At 47.5% G+C, this 19,553-nt stretch overlaps 1 protein-coding gene across 1 annotated transcript in view; it reads right to left on the bottom strand.

The window, feature by feature from the left end:
- Nucleotides 1-19,553, bottom strand: part of TCP10 (T-complex protein 10A homolog 1) — a 24,101-nt gene extending 4,548 nt beyond the window's left edge. The window contains exons 1-6 of the mRNA XM_078001180.1: nucleotides 19,410-19,553; nucleotides 18,120-18,335; nucleotides 14,836-14,973; nucleotides 13,389-13,547; nucleotides 12,465-12,576; nucleotides 10,840-10,944 (exon numbers count right to left, since the gene is read on the bottom strand). Of these exons, the coding sequence (XP_077857306.1) occupies nucleotides 10,840-10,944; nucleotides 12,465-12,576; nucleotides 13,389-13,547; nucleotides 14,836-14,973; nucleotides 18,120-18,335; nucleotides 19,410-19,553 (874 nt within the window). The remainder of the gene's footprint in view (nucleotides 1-10,839; nucleotides 10,945-12,464; nucleotides 12,577-13,388; nucleotides 13,548-14,835; nucleotides 14,974-18,119; nucleotides 18,336-19,409) is intronic.

The raw sequence follows: 19,553 nt of genomic DNA, 5'->3' as shown, positions 1-19,553 counted from the left end.
ACAAGACACACAGCTGCGCTGGCTGAAATATTAGGACAAAAAGAAAAAGGGTTGGGAACCAGGAATTCGTAGGACAGCCTGAGTCTCAGCAGCTTCAAGGGCCCATCTGGAGGTCCGTTGTGTCACGGAGGAGCAGATGCCCCACAGAGGCCTTGATTCTGCCATGGCAATGGGCAGATCAGACATCCCACCCAAACATCCACTACAAATACTGAGGAATGCTCAAGTAAATCACAAAAACCCTGGGAAATGAACATGCAAGTTCGTGGAAGGAGCCACAAATCCCAGAGGGTGCTGGAATGCAGACCCGAACCTGACCTGCGACTGCCCTGTTGTCCTCTGCAGTCTCCAGGAGGTTTGGCCCTTAGTCGCTCTGCTGGGATAGGATGAAGGGCTTTGTCTGGGAATTGAAACTGCATCCATGCTTAAAGAGGACACTCTCTGAAGGTTAGAGCCCCAAGGAAAGAGGGAACTAGAAAATATCTCCTTGCTGGCAGATGGAGAGCACCAAGGAGTGTGGCTGTCTATCTCTGAGCTATTTCCAAAGAATGTGTCACTACCGGGTGACCCTCATTTACCCTTAGCAATTGCAATTCTGCTACCTGTACCTGGGACACCTTAAACTAAGAAGCTAATGTGAAGTGATCCCAGGCTGGTCGTGCCCTGAAACACCTGGTAGAAACAAAGTTTTCTGGATAGTATCTCCCAGACTGGGCCCCATATGATTGCCACCAACACAAGCCACTAGCACAAATATAAAATAGGTGAGGGAACGCAACACCATGAGGAAGTACCAGCAGAGACAAGCCAGCTGCAGCCAGTGCCACGCAGAGCTCTGAGATGGCAAGCATCCTGCTACCAGAAACAGATGACAAGGCAAATGTTTGTAGAATATTTTAAAAATTAAAGTAGGGAATTGAAAATGAAAACGAGAAAAAATTCTAGGTGGATTTGAAAAAGAACAAACGAAATGAATATAATCTTCAAAATTAAAGCCAAAATGATATATTCAATAGCACATAATATTCAGCTGAAGAGAATACTGAGGAAATAGATAAATAATTTACCCAGATGATCACAAGAAAATATAATATGTGAAGATGGAAAGAGGCTAGAATGAGGTGGTGTCATGCAGCTATAATTGGAGGTGGAGGAAAGGTAAGATTGATAAAGATAATAGCTGTGAATTTCCCTGAACTTGATAGTGTTCCCAGATAAAATATAGGACACCCAGTTAAATCTGAATTTTCACATAAACTACAAATGACTTTTTGGTGTAAATATGTCCCACATACTCAATGAAACCTACTCATAACAAAAACAAATTCATTTATTGTTTACCTGAAATTCAAATTCAACTGGGCATCCTGCATTTTTATTTGCTAAATCTGGCAACCCTAGCTTATGAAAGACACGGTGATTATATTTAAGATGCACAACAGGCTGGCTGCAGTGGCTCACACCTGTAATCCCAGCACTTTGGGAGGCTGAGGCGGGCAGATCACAAGATCAGGAGATCGAGACCATCCTGGCTAACATGGTGAAACTCCATCTCTACTAAAAATACAAAAAATTAGTCAGGCATGGTGGCATGCACCTGTCGTCTCAGCTACTTGGGAGGCTGAGGCAGAAGAATCACTTGAACTGGGGAGGCAGAAATTGCAGTGAGCTGAGATCACGCCACTACACTCCAGCCTGGGTGACAGAGACTGCGTCTCAAAAAAAAAAAAAAAAAAAAAAGGCACAACAAATCCCTAATACAATGAACAAAGTTAAATCCATAACTAGACAGATCATAATGTAGCTGGAGATAGAACAGCTCTTAAATGCAGCAAGGGAAAAAAATCACAGTTGAAGGGAGAAATTAGACCACCATCAGATCCTCCAGCAGACACCGTGTGGGCCTGGAATAAAGTCCTCAACATGCTGAGAAAAATCACTGTCATTCCCTTGCTCAAGATTCTCCAACAGCTTCTCCACAATGGTCTACACAGCCTGGTCCTGGCCCTTTGACCTCATCTCCTCTACCCCTGCCACACCGGCCTCCTTGCTCTTCCTCAGACACACCACACTTTTCACGGCTCTTTCTCACTCTAGAATGTTCTTCCTGACATGCACACAGCTCCCTCTCTCACATCACTCATGGCTCCCTGAAATGTCACCTCTCAGTGAGGCCCTCCTCAACGGCCCCTAAGACAGCAGCCCAGCACACTCCCTGTCCGCTTTCTACCCTCTTGTTTGTCTTGGTAGCTTTTCATGCAGACTGATATTTTATATTGATTTTTATTTTTACCTGATTATTTTATGCTTCCCTCCAATAAAATGTCATGAAATAAGAACTTTTCACAGATTTGCTCACTGCTGAATCCCTAGCCCTAAAACAATGCCTGCTGCACAGTGGCCATGGAATAGCTACGGGATGAGGAGTCAGAAGGTGCATCAGGACGAACGACCATTCGTGAACAAGGCAAAACAAAGGACATTTTCAGGTGAGCCAAAATTGATAGGGTTGATTGCCCCCATCTCTTCATGCTCGTCAAGTAGAAGGAAGTGGTGCAGAGAAGAAAAGCCCAAGATACAAGAAAGAAAAGCCCCAAATTCTGCATACATTTAAAAAGTTTAAAGTAAACACTGGCCACATAAACACCACAGTGATAATCATAACTAATACTGGAGGTGAAAACAACTTAGAGTAAAAATCCTGGCAGAAGCCAACACAATGGCATGAAAGACTGGGGAGGAGAATTAGAACTAAAAGACTCTTGATTTGGTTGTAGAGGACAGTTAGGATACTGATACATTTTCAGTTCATGCAATAAAACCTCAGGTTAAAAGGAAAGTTATTTTCAGATTATATATTTTTCTAAATGTCTGTTTCTTATAAGATCATATTTAAAGGTAAAGATTTAGAAGTAGCAAAAGAAAGAATAGATATAGATATACCAGGCATATGTTAACTAACTGAAAGAAAGCTGCTGTACCTATTAGATTTAATAGACTTAAAGCAGAAAGCATTAAAGGTATAAAAATATGTGTCACTGGTTAAGGATTTTTAAAAAGAAACAAATTCCTAATAAAGAGAAAAATTACAAATAAATATTAGTAAGTTCATCACCAAACTAGAATTTTTTATTTTTATTTTTTGAGATGGAGTCTCACTCTGCATCCAGGCCAGAGTGTAGTGGCACGATATAGGATCACTGCAGCCTCCACCTTCAGTGTTCAAGAGATTGTCCAACCCCAGTCTCCTGAGTAGCTGGGATGACAGGTGCACGACACCGCATCCGGCTAATTTTTGTATTTTTAGTAGAGATGGGGTTTCACCATGTTGGCCAGGCTGATCTCGAACTCCTGACATCAGGTGATCCCCCCACCTCAGCCCTCCAAAGTACTGGGATTACAGGCGTGAGCCACTGCGCCTGGCCCAAACAGTTCTCTCATCTAATGCAGTGGTCCCCAACCTTTTTGGCACTAGGGACCAGTTTCGTGGAAGACAATTTTTCCATGGACTGGCATGGGTGTGGGTTGTGCGAATGTTGGATGATTCAAGTGCACTAAATTTACTGTGCACTTTATTTCTATTATTATTACATTATAATGAAATAATCATACAACTCACCGCAATGTAGAACAAGTAGCAGTCCTGAACTTTTTTTTTTTTTTTTTTTTTTTTTTTGAGACGAAGTCTCACACTGTAACCCAGGCTGGAGTGCAAAGGCATGATATCAGCTCACTGCAACCTCTGCCTCCCAGATTCAGGCAATTCTCCTGCCTCAGCCTCCCGAGTAGCTAAGATTACAGGTGCCTGCTACCATGCCTGGCTAATTTTTGTATTTTTTTTTTTTTTTTTTTTAAGAAGAGATAGGGTTTCACTATGTTGGCCAGGCTGGTCTCAAACTCCTGACCTTGTGATCTGCCTGCCTCAGCCGTCCAAAGTGCTGGGATTACAGGCGTGAGCCACTGTGCCCGGCTGCCCTGAGCTTCTTTTCCTGCAACTAGAGGGTCTCATCTGGGGGGGTGAAGGGAGACAGTGATGGATCATCAGGCATTAGATTCTCACAAGGAGCACGCAACCTAGATCCCTCACGTGCACAGTTCACAGTAGGATTCGCGCTCCTGTGAGGATGGAATGCTGCCACTGATCTGAAGGAGGCAGAGCTCAGGCCTAACAGAGCATGGGGAGTGGCTGTAAATACAGATAAAGCTTCCCTGGCTTGCTCACCTCCTGCTGTGCAGCCCAGTTCCCAAGAGACCCAGGGATTACCCAGAGGATGGCATTTTAGAGTCCAGGCGAGACTTCGGGAAAGAACGTGGTGGCTTTTAGGACAATAAGCTGGCTGCACTGTGCGAATAAGTAACATTTATCTCGGTTGTTGCTCGAGCCATGTAGCCAGGCCCACCCAGAAAAGCTGAAACACAAGCCCCCAACTGAGGTCTGAGAGCGTTTACAGAGGCGTCCAGACCTGGGTGCACTTACACACCCACACGGAAGCCGCAGGCTTACAGCTCTTGGATAAGAACCAGGAAAACATGCATGAAGCAAGGTAAGCCCCAAATTATCTGGACAGCTGCTGCTGTGGGGAACTTGCCTACAGGGCTCAAGTGTCTGCTAACCTGCAAGTCTCCATACCTCTACACACTCACATGCAAAGGCACCTACCCATGCGGGTTCCTGGTGATGTCACTCACCTGTCTGCTTGTTAGGAAACTGCACAACTTCCAAACCATCAGGGTAGGTCGTGCGCGTCATCTGAGCATTTGCATGATAGTAAATCTGTAAGCACCAGAAACACCTATGCTGGGAGGCAGTCTGTGTTATCATTTTGAACCTGGATTTAATCTAGTAAAGTCATTCCTGCAGGTGGGTAAAAGCACTGTCCCAGCAGGTGGGAGTGGGCTGACCTTGTCCATGGGCACCCTCCACGGCAAGGGGACATGGGGAGAGGGCTTGTTACCCAAGCCCAGAAGTCAAGACACTGTGGCTCTAGGCTAGTGGGAGAGAGGACTGGACCGAGGTGGAGTTCCCAGTCCTTCACCTGGTGGGTTCTGAGCTAGAGTTTGCTGGACCTGGCAACCTTGGGGGCCTGCAGGAGATCCAGGTCCAGCATAGTGAATATGAGTGGGGAGCCCCAAGACCCAAACCTCACAGCTCGCAGACCAAGGGTCTCCCAGCAGCTCCAAACAGCAGAAATGCTCCAGTCATCAACTGTCCCTGGGTTATGCCTCTTGAATTGTCATGTTACTGTGAAGTTTCCCATCATTGTGACACCCTCTGGTTTCCAATAAAGTGGGGGAAAAGAAGAGGGGAAGAGCTGCTTTGGAAGAGGACAGTCATCTGTGTCAAGCGAGCCTTGACCATAAGTAGGGAAGGGGGAATTATTAAAAAATTAAGGATCCAGGCCTGGCGTGGTGGCTCATGCCTGTAATCCCAGCACTTTGGAAGGCCAAGGCGGGCGGATCACCAGGTCAGGAGATTGAGACCATCCTGGCTAACATGATGAAACCCCGTCTCTACTAAAAATACAAAAAATTAGCTGAGCATGGTGGCAGGCGCCTGTAGTCCCAGCTACTCTGGAGGCTGAGGCAGGAGAATGGTGTGAACCCGGGAGGCGGAGCTTGCAGTGAGCCAAGATCGCGCCACTGCACTCCAGCCCGGGCGACAGAGTGAGACTCCGTCTCAAAAAAAAAAAAAAAAAAAAAAAAAATTAAGGATCCAGAAGTAGACATCAGTGAGATGTACATGTTCATTTTGCAGTGGGACCACGGACAGGCATCCACTCTCTCCCGAGCTCTGGGACCTGGCAGGTCACTGTGTGTCTGCATCTATCATGGCAAGAGCATCGCTGCCCGTCAAAGAAAGGCTGAGAGAAGGCAGGAGAGAATAGGAGTGGTGACTTATTTAGAAAAACCACCACACTGAAGTCGAAGGGACTATTTCTGTGCCATTATTTTAAAGGCATTTTTCTCACATGGGAAATTTGTCCAAATGTCAGAAGAAAGCCACAAATGCTCAATTCTGCATCATTCCAATAATGATCAAGTCCAAGCTCTGGCTCCTCGCTGGGGTCGGGGTTCCCTTTGGAGACCAGAGAGGTTCGAAGGGAACGGAGGTGCCCTCAGGAGACCTGGGGAGGTGCACACTCGCTGGCCTGCAGTGGCCATTACCTCTGACCACGCAAAAGGTCGGAACAGGAGGATGTCCTTCCAAGGCCTGTGCCAGGCCCTGTTCTCTCCCGCTGACTCATCCTCACCTCATCAATTCTTATATTGTCACACTCTGCCTCTCTACACCTGCATGTCTGGCTAAGAAACAGCTATTTCCTACTCCAAAGTGACGGAAACCCAGACCTCACAATGAAAGGCTGGGGCAGGCTATGAGATCAGTATCACAGATTCCCCCACTGGCAGTGATGTAACACAGGCCACCGTCTAAAGGGGGTCATCCAAGCTCTCCTTGTTTGCATTTCCCCGTGAGAAAAAAAGGGAGCATGCGAGTTAGTTCAGGTAGGTGGAAGAGCACGTGATGGGCACACCACGCCTGTGTCCACACTCAGGGCTTCTAACATCCACCCTCAGTAAGGGTCAAGAGGCTTAGGTGGGATAAAATCACAGAGCCACAAGTAGGCGCCTCTCATTAAAGCAAGTAACACAAAAACCAGAGATGCGCTCTGCAGTCTCTCGGAACTCCTGGACCCTGTGCCTCTAAATTTGTACCCAAAGCTTGGCTAACAACAGGGAAATTGATCATTCTAAAGAAGGAAATGTTTAGAATACAATTTGGTAGTGTGTGGGTACGAAGAGACTATTCACAATGCACTACAAGCCCTGCCCTAACCTCCCTTATCTCATCTTATTTACAATCTGTTTTGTAAATTACCCAGGTTTTCTTCAGTGAGAATCAAGTTATACCCTGGATTATCTGGACAAAAGTATTGCCACCCTGGAGACATTGCCTGGAAACCCTCCAGACTCCTCAGCATCTGTGTTTTCTGTCTGTGATCCCTGGACACACAGAGACATGTAGTGTGAACCAGGGGGTCACAGCCCTGAATCTCACCTCCCTGAATCTCACCTCCAGCTTGTACCAGGGATTAGCTCCTGACTCTAACTTTGTTGCAATACTAATGCTAGTTCTACAATCAATGCACATTTACTAAGTGTTTACCATTGTGTTTCTAGAGAGTTCTGCAGAAGAGACATTATTTAATGGACTGTTACTTAACTTTCATAACCGTCTGTTGAGTTAGGTTGTAATTATCAACCACATTTTGCAGAGGTTTAGAAAAGCTGAAAATACTGACTGAACTCAGAGCCAGGAGGGGTGCTGGTGCACTCTTGTGTCACCATGCAGATAGGAGGGTCTTGATGACAGAGTCTCACTTGCCTGAGTGCACCGAGGAAGCAGAACAGCCAGGCTAACACACAGGTTCACCCGACTGCACAGCCTGTGCTCTGCCCATTCCCCCCCCACCCCATCCTGAACACACAGAGGAGATGGGGTATGGATGTGCAGAGTCATTCCTAATAACTGAGTTAGTTTTGATTTCTTTTAAAAAAAGACAGATCTTTAAAAAACAAGATCCATTGTACACACCACTCTCTGATCGGGTTTGACCTTCTTCACGTCGCCGTTAGAAAACCGGATGACGGTCATCTTCTTATCTGCGCTCGGCTCCTTCTGGCTGGTGTCGGGGAAGGTGGTGATGGCACAACTTTCGCTCGGTGCCCGTCCTACCTTTATGGAAACACAAAAACTCCAAGATGAAAAATGATGTAAAGTCTGATTATTGTGGTTTCATTATTTTTCTTCTATTCAGAATTGTTATATGATTATCGCCTACATGGTATTCTAGACACCAGCTGTGATATTTCCCCCCAGATTGTACTAACGGAATAGATCAGGTCCAAATTCCCATCCCTGAGTGTGGTTATCAGTAATGAATAAGTGCTACGATCTGTCCCACAAATATCCGTCTTTCATGAGCTCGTGCACACAGTGGCCATCAGTCTCGATCATCCATGGCTGGTGACTTGGTGAGTTTAGAATCCTGGGCCATAGGAATTGTGGTAATTACTATGTAAAAATTACTCTTGGCACCTTTTTCTTTCCTTTTCATCCCATTCTTCTGATCTATACGCTCCTACGGCCCATCCCAAAGATGTATTGATTTTCATTAACTATCAGCAAATATTATATAACCTCATATGCATAATGCTGGACAAGGAATGTAGAAAGAATATCTTTGTCTTCGCATTGAAAATATTACTCATGTGAAAATTAGCAAAAGAAAATATATGAGAGAAATAGTCTCAAGATCTGGGGAGTTAAGATAAGTGCATTTGAAAATTCCAAATGACAAAATGTGTTTTCGTTATTTATATCGCACTGTCACTCTTAACCATAGCTCAGAAATATAGGCGTCAATTCAGCTGAGAAAATACAAAGGGAGTAAAAGCGAATGCTTGGCTGCTTTAACTGTCTTCAACCATCCACCAAACAAACCTTGACGGTGTGCACCACCTGCTGGCCGGGACAGCAGCCTCCTATTTGATGGGGTTTGAACCAAGACGACTCCTTCACCTACTCTCAAACCAACTCGGTGAATGAAGCAAGGATGTGTTCAGTTCTGTATCCGAAGGTGAATTTTTAACCGACACTAAAAACTCCAGCATCGTTTAAAGAATCAATTACTCTCAGAAGTAATAAAGCACAAATAATTTTTAAAATGTTCCACATGAAAAGAATCATACAATCTATTTTGGAGTTTATATCATTAAAAGAAACAAAATACAAAAAGGGAAAGAATTTTGGCATATCCAATGCAAGATACACAAGAAGTAGATGCAAGATGAGTCACGAGAAGAGAAATGTGATGAAGACCTGGGAGGGAGGGTGGGGCAGCCATGGACGTGGGGGCAGACAGAGGTGGGTGACCGTTGGTTGTGGGGAGAAAGGAAGGATGGCACTAGCAGAGGGCACAGCGCGTTACCTAGGTCTTGTGTCCTCACCTTTACAGTTTCATGAGCTTGAGTGATTGATTCCTCCATGCACTTAGCCAAGGAGGAACATCACTTATGTCTCATGGACCTACCTATGGAGACGGCAAGATCAGGTACTCAAATGATGTGGGTTTCCTTTTCCCCTGACGAACCACTACAGCCACTGCACTAAAGACAAAAGCATTTCAGGGAATTCAAACTGTTACTGCAAGTAGCATTCCCTGTTGCTCACTTGTCCAAATGCTTTATGCACTTGCAGGACATAAACTCGCCTTTACCGAGGCAGAGTTCACTCGGCAAAGCAAGCATGAGGCCGACTTCCAGTTTCTAACAGGCCAACAAGAGGCGTTAGATGAACCACCTGTTGAGCTGAAGAAGAAGCGATGATGTGCTGCCCCAAGCAGGACTGGGTCTCCTCGAAACTCACAAAACACCGTGGCTGCAGCTGCAGCCGGTGCCTCTTCTGACCCCTTCCTGAGTCAATGCTGACCACCGCCACCTTGACGTGTCCTTCCGGAACTGAGCTCTCCTCAAGGGCTAAAATGTGGTGGCTGGAAGATACTTGAGGCCATAGTTTTGGGGAATTTTTAAGTATTTAAAACAAACAAATTTTCCTCCTGAAAAGTGTATTGCTTTATTTACTGGAAATAAACTGGCAGTCAACAATGCTGGAAACGTCTGGCCTCCAGGTCAGCGCCCCGTGGCCTGTCTGGAGGGAGCAGCATGCAGAGCTCCTGGAAATTGACTCAGGGAAACTGGACCCTTGCCATTTGGATGTCGTTTTTCTTCCTGTACTTCCTCCTTTTTCATCTTAGTGTCCATGGGCTGTGCTGTTTCTAGGGAAGGTGGTGGGTTTACAGGAAGATTCTGCAGAAAGAGCATAATCCTAGTCTCCCGTGGTCTCTATGAACACTGCAGTATGAGGTGGGAGAAATGCACCTCGCCCTGGCATTTTGCAGCCTCTGCCTCTAAGTCGGTGGGCGTGGCTGAGTCCCAGACAGTCAGCACCAGGACTTTCGACCATGTTTTGTGTTTTATTAAAGTGCTTATCTCCTACTTGTATGTTTGCCCTGGGGTCAGGGTGGCCACAGTCACAACTGCCCCATTCAACACCTGATACAAACAGCACACAGACACCACCTGCTGTGGCTGCGCGCTTTCTAAATGCAGATCATTGGCCCTGAGGCTTCCAGGTGAACTCATTAGCTGGACTCCCAAACAAAACAAAAAGATGTTCATACTCGTCCCCCAACTGAAGATGTCGGAAAGGGCAGAACAGAATGTGGGCTTTTCACAGGAGAACAGAAAACAAGCGGGACCTGTGTTCTGAGACTTCCCCGCCAGGTGCCTACTTTTACATCACATGTAAGTTCACAGCCCAATTTCCTGCCGTAGAGAAAATAATTTTATTTTGTTGACTTTTTTTTGGTAAAATATAGCATGTTACAAGTAGACCACTAGCTAGGGCTTAGAAGTATGCTTGCTATTCTTGCCTTCGGGTCTATTAATGTCAACTGAGAACTGTAAATCAAAATGATAAAAAATGAAATTTTGACATGGGGAACTCATAAGTCATGAAAAATATTCATCTTGTTTGATTATGTGCTAAATGCAACCAACTTAAAGCTTTAAAAAATAGTCTGTCTTTGAAAGGCTGAACCTCAGGAAATAGACATTTGGAATCAACTTAATTTTCTGTTCTTGTCGAGAAGATGGGAAGATGCAACCTTCTCTTGACACCCGCTCTGAATCTCACTTCCCCAGGACGAAAAGGTCATCTTCTCAGGTCTCCCTGAGGGGAGCTGGGCCGGCCACCCTTGCAGAAGCCACTCAGCTCACCTACCTGCAGCTCTTCAATGTTTGGGGAAGAACCGGTCAACTCATCAGCTTCAACGTGGCTGAGAAATACACCTTCGGAACTCTCTAAGACTGATGAGCTTCTGTCTAAAAAGCAAATAAGTTAAATTTAGAAGGCCAGTGCATATACATTGTGGAAATATCATTATCCTAATGCAATTGCTAAATCCAATTTAAGTGAATGGGTGAACAGGCTCTCTCTTGTTCATGAGATCACCATACACATGTCAGATCAGTTCAACAACAGGTGATCCTGTAAGGAACATTACTTCTTTAATGAATACACTCAGTCAGTATTTCTTGGGCTTCGCTTTCTTTCGAGTATTCTGATGGATCAGGTGATTCATGGATGGAAAGGCACTGCCTCGGCCCTGAAGCTTCTCCCGGTACTGCGGGAGGCAGACACAGGAGAGAAAAGCCGGATCCCTGTGCCATTGGCTTACGGGACCTATGAAGGGACAGGGCCGTGGTGAAGGAGAATCACAGGCTTCCAGGAGAGCCAGGGATCAGCGGGGGCTTCCCCAGGATGGCCTCACTGGCAGCTGAGATGATGCCTGGAGGTTGCGGAGGTGCCAGCAGGTGTGTGGGAGACAAGGCCTCCCGTTCTGCCCGGCACCTGCAAGTAAACTGACATCTTGTCCGGGGGCCTGAAGGGAAAGGGGCAGCAGGAACAAGGTGGCCAGGCTGGTGCAGACCCAATGGGAAGGGCTTCCCTGCCCTGCAGAGGAGTGCAGAGGGCACTGTGAGGGCACACAGAGCCTGGGGTGATCTGAAGCGGACAGATGACCCCAGCCTCACCTCTGCGAAGCTCCCTGCAGAGGCCATGAAGCAGCCTGGGGGACAGGAGGCCTGGGGAGCAGACCCAGAAGGAAAACAGGGTTGGGCTCTGCCCTGCAGGGCCACACAGGCCTGGGCCAAGGATGGGAAGGAGTCCAGGTGCCAGGCAGCCCAGGGGGAGTGGTGCCCACGGGGTTGGGCTGTGTTGTGCATAAGGACCACACCTGAGGCTTGCCCACTATGAGGCCTCTGTTTCTTTACCAAGATAGGTTCCTGCGGGATTCGTGAAGCTGCTATGGCCATTTTCTGGCAGCAACGTGAGGAAGGAATTCTTTCCCGACTCTCCCAGGGGCACTCTTGGCTCCTCCTGCTGGGACCCCTGATGCAGAAAGCACCCACAGCTGCATGGACAGAGCTGGGGCTTGGGAAGAGGCCAGGCAGGTGCCAGATGAGAGGGCACTCCATCAGGGTGGCAGCAATGCCATGCGCAGGCAATCGGAGAAAAGGGAACAAAGCCCCTGAGGCCTCCCAGGCCCAGCCTTCTGCTAGGAGTGTGCTCAGGGGGAAGCGGCCAGTAGGATTCGGAATCTCCAGCCACAGGCCCTGGAGACCAGCATGTGGGCTGTGTGTGGGGTGAAGTTGGGGGTGTTGGCAAGACTCCCAGGTGAGGACCCAATGAGGGAATCAGACAAAAGGTGGCCAGAAATTAGGCAGCTCCAAGAAGGACATGTCCTTGCTGTGGTAGGATGTTCTACTCACGCGGATCGACAAGAAAGCCCTGCGTTTTACAGGAAGCATGGAAACAGTTAGGAGTCCCCGACCCTGCTCACCAGCTCCTCCAGCTGCTGCCGTCTGCTCCTGCAGTGTGGCGGCCTGGGAAGCCTGCACTGGTGATTTTCTGCCACTGGAGTTCTGTGGACTTCGGGAAGATGGGTGCATTACCTGGGCAATGACAGTCAGAGGCCCCCCTTGTTACAAGGTCCCTGCAGCCAGCAATGCCTCCAACCCAAAGGCTGGGAGCATGAAGCCATCTTCAGCCATCCACAATTTCCAGCAAGAACCCCAGGGCTCACCCAACAGCCCTGCACTCCACACTACAAGGTAGGTCAATTATTATTATTATTATTTTTTGAGATGGAGTCTTGCTCTGTTGCCCAGGCTGGAGTGCAGTGGCTGGATCTCGGCTCACTGCAAGCTCCACCTCCTGGGCTTACGCCATTCTCCTGCCTCCGCCTCCCGAGTAGCTGGGACTACAGGCGCCCGCCACCTCGCCTGGCTAGTTTTTTGTATTTTTTAGTAGAGACGGGGTTTCACTGTGTTAGCCAGGGTGGTCTCGATCTCCTGACCTCATGATCCACCCGTCTCGGCCTCCCAAAGTGCTCTGGGATTACAGACTTGAGCCACCGCACCCAGCCAATTATTTTAAAGACTCTGCAGAAATATACCTACTCCAGAGCTCGGGAAAGCAATTGATTTTTCAAACCCAATTCAAGTTGTTCAGTTTTTTAGCATTAAAGACATGTCTGAAGAAATTCAAGGTTTTATCTATAGAAACATATTTAGGTTAATAAATAATGTTATTTATTTATTTATTAATAAATTTATATTAATACGTAAATAAAAACATAATTAGGTTAATACTAGGTCTATTTTGAATAACAAATTGAGTACTCTTAATAGACCTAAGTGGAAGTTTATCTGAATCTGAATTTTCCATGCGGCCAGTGTAGAGGGACCCAGGTTTCCGAGGTCACCTTTCCATCTTCAGACACCCCCCATCTTTCTGCACCGGAAGTCGGCCTTCCAGTGGGTGTCGGACTTCCGTCTTGATGTCTCCCGGGAGGACCTTTCTCTCTATCTTCCTGTGGTGGTGTTTTCCCCAAGTTAATTCTTTCTGTCTTTAAACTCATTGCCTGAAAATAAATGTGGGAATATTTTTGCATTAGTAACCATCATATTATTTTAAAATGTTAAGCAACACATCACACCAGCTACCACAGAATCTAGATGATTCTATCCCTGTTTCCTACAGAAGGACACACGAGGCATCCACACTTGGTGTCTCTCATTCCCCATTTTACATTTTACACTATACACTTTACATTCCACGCTCTTGAGGAATTCAGGAACTGTATGGCTGATATTGTAGAATAAAGTCAACAGTGAAATAAAGTGTTTGAAACTCAATTCAAAAATGCATAATGAAAATAATGTTCTACCTTTTCTGCTGTTTAAAAATTCATGGTTTCGAGGCATGGATAAGCCACCCATTCAGTTATCTATTTACTCGTACATTGCCCGGCACACGTGTGATTAACTGAGGTCAATGAGGGAGTGTGAGAGGAGTCCGTGTCTCACAGGAGGCTGGACCTATGCAGTCTATCCTGGGACTTTCGACGTTTTGTACTCTTAGGATCTGAAAAGGCTATTTTCCTACTTGTGACAAATGCTTGGAGTAGATTTCTGATCTTCCTTCAGGGAATAAAGTATTATCTGCTCAGCAGTTGCTTTGGGAAAGAATGCGAGGGGATAAATCATCTTCAGGAGTTGGGGGGCCGTCTTCTCCATCCACATCAACCCAGTTTCAGCTGCTGGCTGAGGACTCACGAGTTTGCCTCCCGAGTGTGAGGGTGACACAAAGCTGGGACAACAAGAGACACAATGGCCACCAGCAGAATGTTCTAAAGAGGAGCTAATTTTAACAAGGAAAAATGTGATAGAGACAAAATAGCATCCTGCACTGTGGCCCCCAAGCAAGCAGCACAGTTCCCGTTCCGAGGGGTCCACGCTGACAAGCAGCAGGTGCAAGACCGCAGTGCAGAAGCAGGGAGTGTGGGGTGCTGTGAGCCCCAAGACACATGGGCCATGGCGTGTGGAGAGAGCACCATGCATGTCACCTCCATGGGTGGCATCCACGGAAACAAAGCTCCGAGTCCACTTGGCCCCAGCCAGACACTTGCTGCTGTGAGTGCTCAGAGGGAAGCCGCTGGGAGGACTTGGAATGTGCTCTACAGCGGAAGTGCTGTGGGTTAGGATCTTGTTTGAAAGGCACGCACCCGGGTCCTTGGAAGAACGCGGGACTCCAGGGAGCACCATGCTCGCCCAGGGAGGTGAGATTGTGTGGTGAGGAGCTGACGGGGTGTGTGTGTTTGCGTCCAGAACCTCTGCTGCTCTTTATAGATGATAAGCATGAAGGGTCACCTTTGGAGGAGTTAAGTTGTTAGATGACGACCTTTGTCCCAGGACAGTGGCACTCTGACTCTTGTGGCAAATGTATTTGGGCATCGTCTCCTCATCAACTGGCAGAGGTGAAATTTTTCCAAAAGCGAATTCCCATGCCTAAAAGACAAAATGCAGGGAAAATGTTCACATTTTCAAAGGGAAAATAAATTCAAATTTTAATACAATCAAAAATAATTGGAATGTCCTAGAAAATATTAGGGTACAAGGTGGGGGGACTTGGACTGGGTTTTCCTCCTAACATGTTGATAAGAACACAAACCCTCACCCAGCGTTTGTGAAGGAACCTTTGCGGAGCCCATGTTTGCCTTGTGTTTCTTATTGTGGTTCCCTGTTTCAAAATGATCACAGGCTCCCAAAGGCCACAGAATACACAATACCCAACGTATCGTCCTTTAGGCTCCTGTGTCTTCAACGGGGAATGTGGTAACGGAGGAGGAAAGTGTGATGCTCATTCTAGTGTTGTCTCTACAACTTGTCTAAGATTCGAAATGCAAATTCCCAACTTTCCCTGTTACCAGCAGACTGACCTGAACAGCATGATCCTTCAGGTGGGAGGAGGTGTGTTCGGTCTGGAATGTCTAATTATCCCCCGCTGTCCCCTCTGAGGAGGAGGAGGGAGTGAGAAGGGGAGACGGTTGCTATGAATGAACCCTTAATACCAGATCCGGAGTGGCTCACCCACACAGCCGTGCCCGCGTTCCATGGGTGCTCGTGCCTCAGCCTTTTAGATACTCAGTCCCTAAAACTGCAACTACACAGATACACCTACGCATATTTGAAGTGTGGGATTCACATGTCCCGTCCTCTTTCTTCACATCAGGTCTGCTCTTGTGAGCATAGATCCTCTTCTCATAAACAGCCCCATGGTGGCCAGTACGATGCACAGAATCAAAAACATTTGGAAATTCACCAAACTCTAATCTCGAAATAAGAGAATGATCAAAACTGCAGGGAGTGTGAAGACAGAATGAGACTTCATTGACTCTTGGGGTTATTGTTATGGTAACATTTCGGCCAACATACAATGATGCAAATGGGGCAGTAGATGCTATTTTTTAGGAACTGGCATACAGTATACGCAGGGAAAAGTATCCCTGTGGGTCTTTTCGGGGTCTCCCCACAGAAGGCAGACAATCCCGGCCAGTATTTGTGGCAATTTCCCCCTCTCTACCTCTGACGGAGGAACAGCCTGACTGGCTTCCACTCTTCCTTCTACCAAAGGACTGGGTGCTTTGCTGTGCTGAGAGGCTAAACCCGCTTTCTTTCTGAGGCAACAGAAGCCATCTCCATGGAGAAAAAGCTCTCGCAGAGCTCCCGAAGAGTGGGAGTAACTTCCAAGATTTCCTGTAATTTCTTGTAGAGGAATTTGTGGCTGTTCTTGCCATGCTGGGAGAACCGACCACAGAGCAAGCTCCTCTGGAATGTATTCCGTGGGTGCCTCTGTGTGTGTGTGTGCGTGTGTGTGTATGTGTGTGTGTATGTGTGTGTATGTGTGTGTGTATGTGTGTGTGTGTATGTGTGTGTGTATGTGTGTGTGTATGTGTGTGTGTATGTGTGTGTGCGTGTGTGTGTGAGTGTGTGTGTGTGTGTGTGTTGTAATCACTGTGCCGTATAGGAACTATTCTAAGTCCTGGAAGTACCGATTTAAAAGTTCACACCATAAGTGCAGATAGGAAATGTCAGTACTTTTCTTAACCCACTGAGAAACATCTCCACTTACATTTGGAGGCTGTTCACATGGTTCCATGTGTCCTTACCTGTGCGTATAATTTTAATGATTCAAGCTGTTTAGACCCATGTGCGGGAAACAGAGCCCAGACAAGGCAGTGGTAACACTGGCCACATTCACACTGTCTTAGACTCGGTCTTTGAGCCACATGTGATCAAGCTCGAAAGCTCAGGGTTCTATGAAGGCAGCGGGTGCTGGGAGGCACTGACTACTTCAGCGCGATAATGCTGATTCTTCCTTTGGGAGAGAGCAGGGCAGTGACACAGGATGGGGGCAGGAAAGTCCTGGGTAGAGAAGGGCAGGTCCCTGGCTAGGGCTCCACCCCCGGGCCTGTGCCCACGGACCCAGGCATTTCTGCTTTCGTGCCCAAATGTTGCATTTCCCAAGACCACCCTGGCCTGCCACACTCCCATTTTGTGCCTATAAAATCCCCAAGACCCTAGCGGGCAGAGACACAAGTGGCTGGCATCCAGAGGAACACATTGGCAGATGCCAGCAAGCCATTGACTGGCTGAAAGACACCGAGATTGGTCAGCGCAGTCAGAGGAGAGCACGGCCGCTGGGCAGCCCAACTCCATGGGAAAACCACCTTCCCACTCCATCTCCATTCTGGTTCCCCCGTCTGCTGAGAGCTACCATCACCCAATACAAAACCTTGCACCCATCCTCCAAGCCCACGTGTGATCTGTTTTTTTCAGGTCCACCAAGGCAAGAACCCAGGATACAGAAAGCCTCTGTCCTAGTGATAGGGCAGAGGGTCTAACTGAGCTGATAAACACAAGCCGCCTACAGACAGCTAAACTGAAAGAGCGCCCTGTAACACACGCCCACTGGGGCTTCAGCTGTAAACATTCACCCCGAGACACTGCCGTGGGGTTGGAGCTGCACAGTCTGCCGGTCTCTACGCTCCCCTGGAGGTTTGAGCAGTGGGACACTGAGGAAGCGAGCCACACCCCCATCGCACACCCTGTGAGGAGTACAAGGGAACTTTTCTCATTTCAACAGGTCTCTATTGCATTCTGCACAGCTGTCCTAGTGGATGAACAGAAGGACACCAGGCCCCTGAGCTGGCTCTGGAGTCAGTCTGGGTTCGAATCCCAGCTCTGCATTCTCCAGCCCATGACTGTGATGGAGTTAGTAATAATATCCACTTCATAGGGTCGTCGTAGAGAGTAAGACGGTAAAGCTCCCTACCTAGCCCATATAAAGTCCACAGTAAGGGTCTGCTGCTGTTGTCCTGACGCATCATGAGATGTCTTAGAATTCTAGACATGAGACATGCAGCCTGGAGGCAGCTGTGCTTCTGTCTGCTGGAGCTCCAGCTGAGAGGCCTGATGTATCCAGTTCTTTAATCATTACTTATGGGAAACGGAGATGATGGAAAGATAGGGAACCCCCCACCACCTGGAGCGTGTGTGATACCATGTCACCCAGCGATAAAGCCCACATCTTTACGGGGACACTATTTTTACATAATGCAAACAACACAAAAACACAAATGCACTTTTGGTACCAGAGTGTGTGATTCTCGCCCTGCGTGTGGGCGTGCTACAGGTTTCTTCCTGGCTTCCCATTGCTGCCTCTTCAGATCTCTCAGCTCTTCTCGGAGCTCCAGGTTCTGCTTCCTCAAAGCATCTATATGATTCTGGAGTTTTCTGTGAACATCAGCCCACAGAGACTCCTGTCTCCCGAGCTCTTGGTGGAGTCTGGTGATCTGCTGTTGTAATGGCTGTTATTGGGAAGACAACAACAGAAAACCTCTCAGACATCACAATGGGTACATTTATCTGCAAAATACTCAAGCCCTCTCTGGTGTAAGACCAACATCTTTCCGGACAGAAAGACACCCGATGAGATAAACAGGACTACCGCAGCCTTTTCCTTTCTTTTCCTTTCTTTCTTTCTTTTATTTTTATTTTTATTTTTTTTGAGGCAAGGTCTCACTCAGTCACCCAGGCTGGAGTGCAGTGGCATGATCTCAGCTCACTGAAGCTTCAAATTCATGAGCTCAAGTGATTCTGTTGCCTCAGCCTCCCTAATAGATGGGACTACAGGCATGCACCACCACACTTGGCTAATTTTTGTATTTTAGTAGACATGGGGTTTCAACATCTTTTTTTTTTTTTTTTTTTTTTAAGACATGGTCCTGCTCTGTCAACCATGCTGGAGTGCAGTGGCGTGATTTCAGCTTACTGCAAACTCCACTTCCCAGGTTCAAGCAATTCTTGTGCCTCAGCATCCTCAGTAGCTGGGATTACAGGTGTGCAGCACCACACCTGTCTAATTTTTGTATTATTCTTAGAGATGAGGTTTTGCCATGTTGGCCAGGCTGGTCTTGATCGGACCATAGAACCTCCAGCCTGGTTCTGAGAACAAATGGAATCGTGAGCCCTGCACTGTGTGGCCCTGACCACAAGGACCCGTGGCACTTTCATCAGAGCAAGCACTGTCCAACAGGGTCCGGTGAGGAAGGTACTTGCTGGGATGGTGTGAGGCATGTCAACCTTCTGATTTTCGTTAATGAAGTTTTTAAAGCCTGGTGCCTTCTCCTGGATTAGAGGAGAAAAGCTGGAATGTTAATATTTTCTTTAACTCCCCATCCTGTCTCCCATCCACTAAGAGAGAAGGTTGCAGAGAGGAAGAGAGCCACGTGCCCCTCGGAGAGGAAGTTCAGCATCAGCGTCCCAGGGTGGCTCATTCCTACAGGGGTCTGGTGAGGGGAAAGTCCAATGACAGCCCTCAGGGACAGGAATCAGGGTCCCGCCTGGTGGGACTAACTCTGTCCCCACAGAGGTCAGCTCACCGGCATCTCCCCGGCGTTGCCATCCTCCCTGGGGACCTCGGCGGCCGCAGCTGTCTTCTCCATGGCAGCCCCAGCTCCCAGGCATGGGTCTTCTGGGTGGGTGCCCTCCTCGGGCACCCCGACCTTGAGCTGACCCTCCAGCAT

Source organism: Macaca mulatta, chromosome 4, assembly GCF_049350105.2.
Source record: "Macaca mulatta isolate MMU2019108-1 chromosome 4, T2T-MMU8v2.0, whole genome shotgun sequence".
NCBI lineage: Eukaryota > Metazoa > Chordata > Mammalia > Primates > Cercopithecidae > Macaca > Macaca mulatta.
The sequence above is the reverse complement of the archived record's forward strand: the minus strand, read 5'-3'. Positions and strand labels throughout refer to the sequence as shown.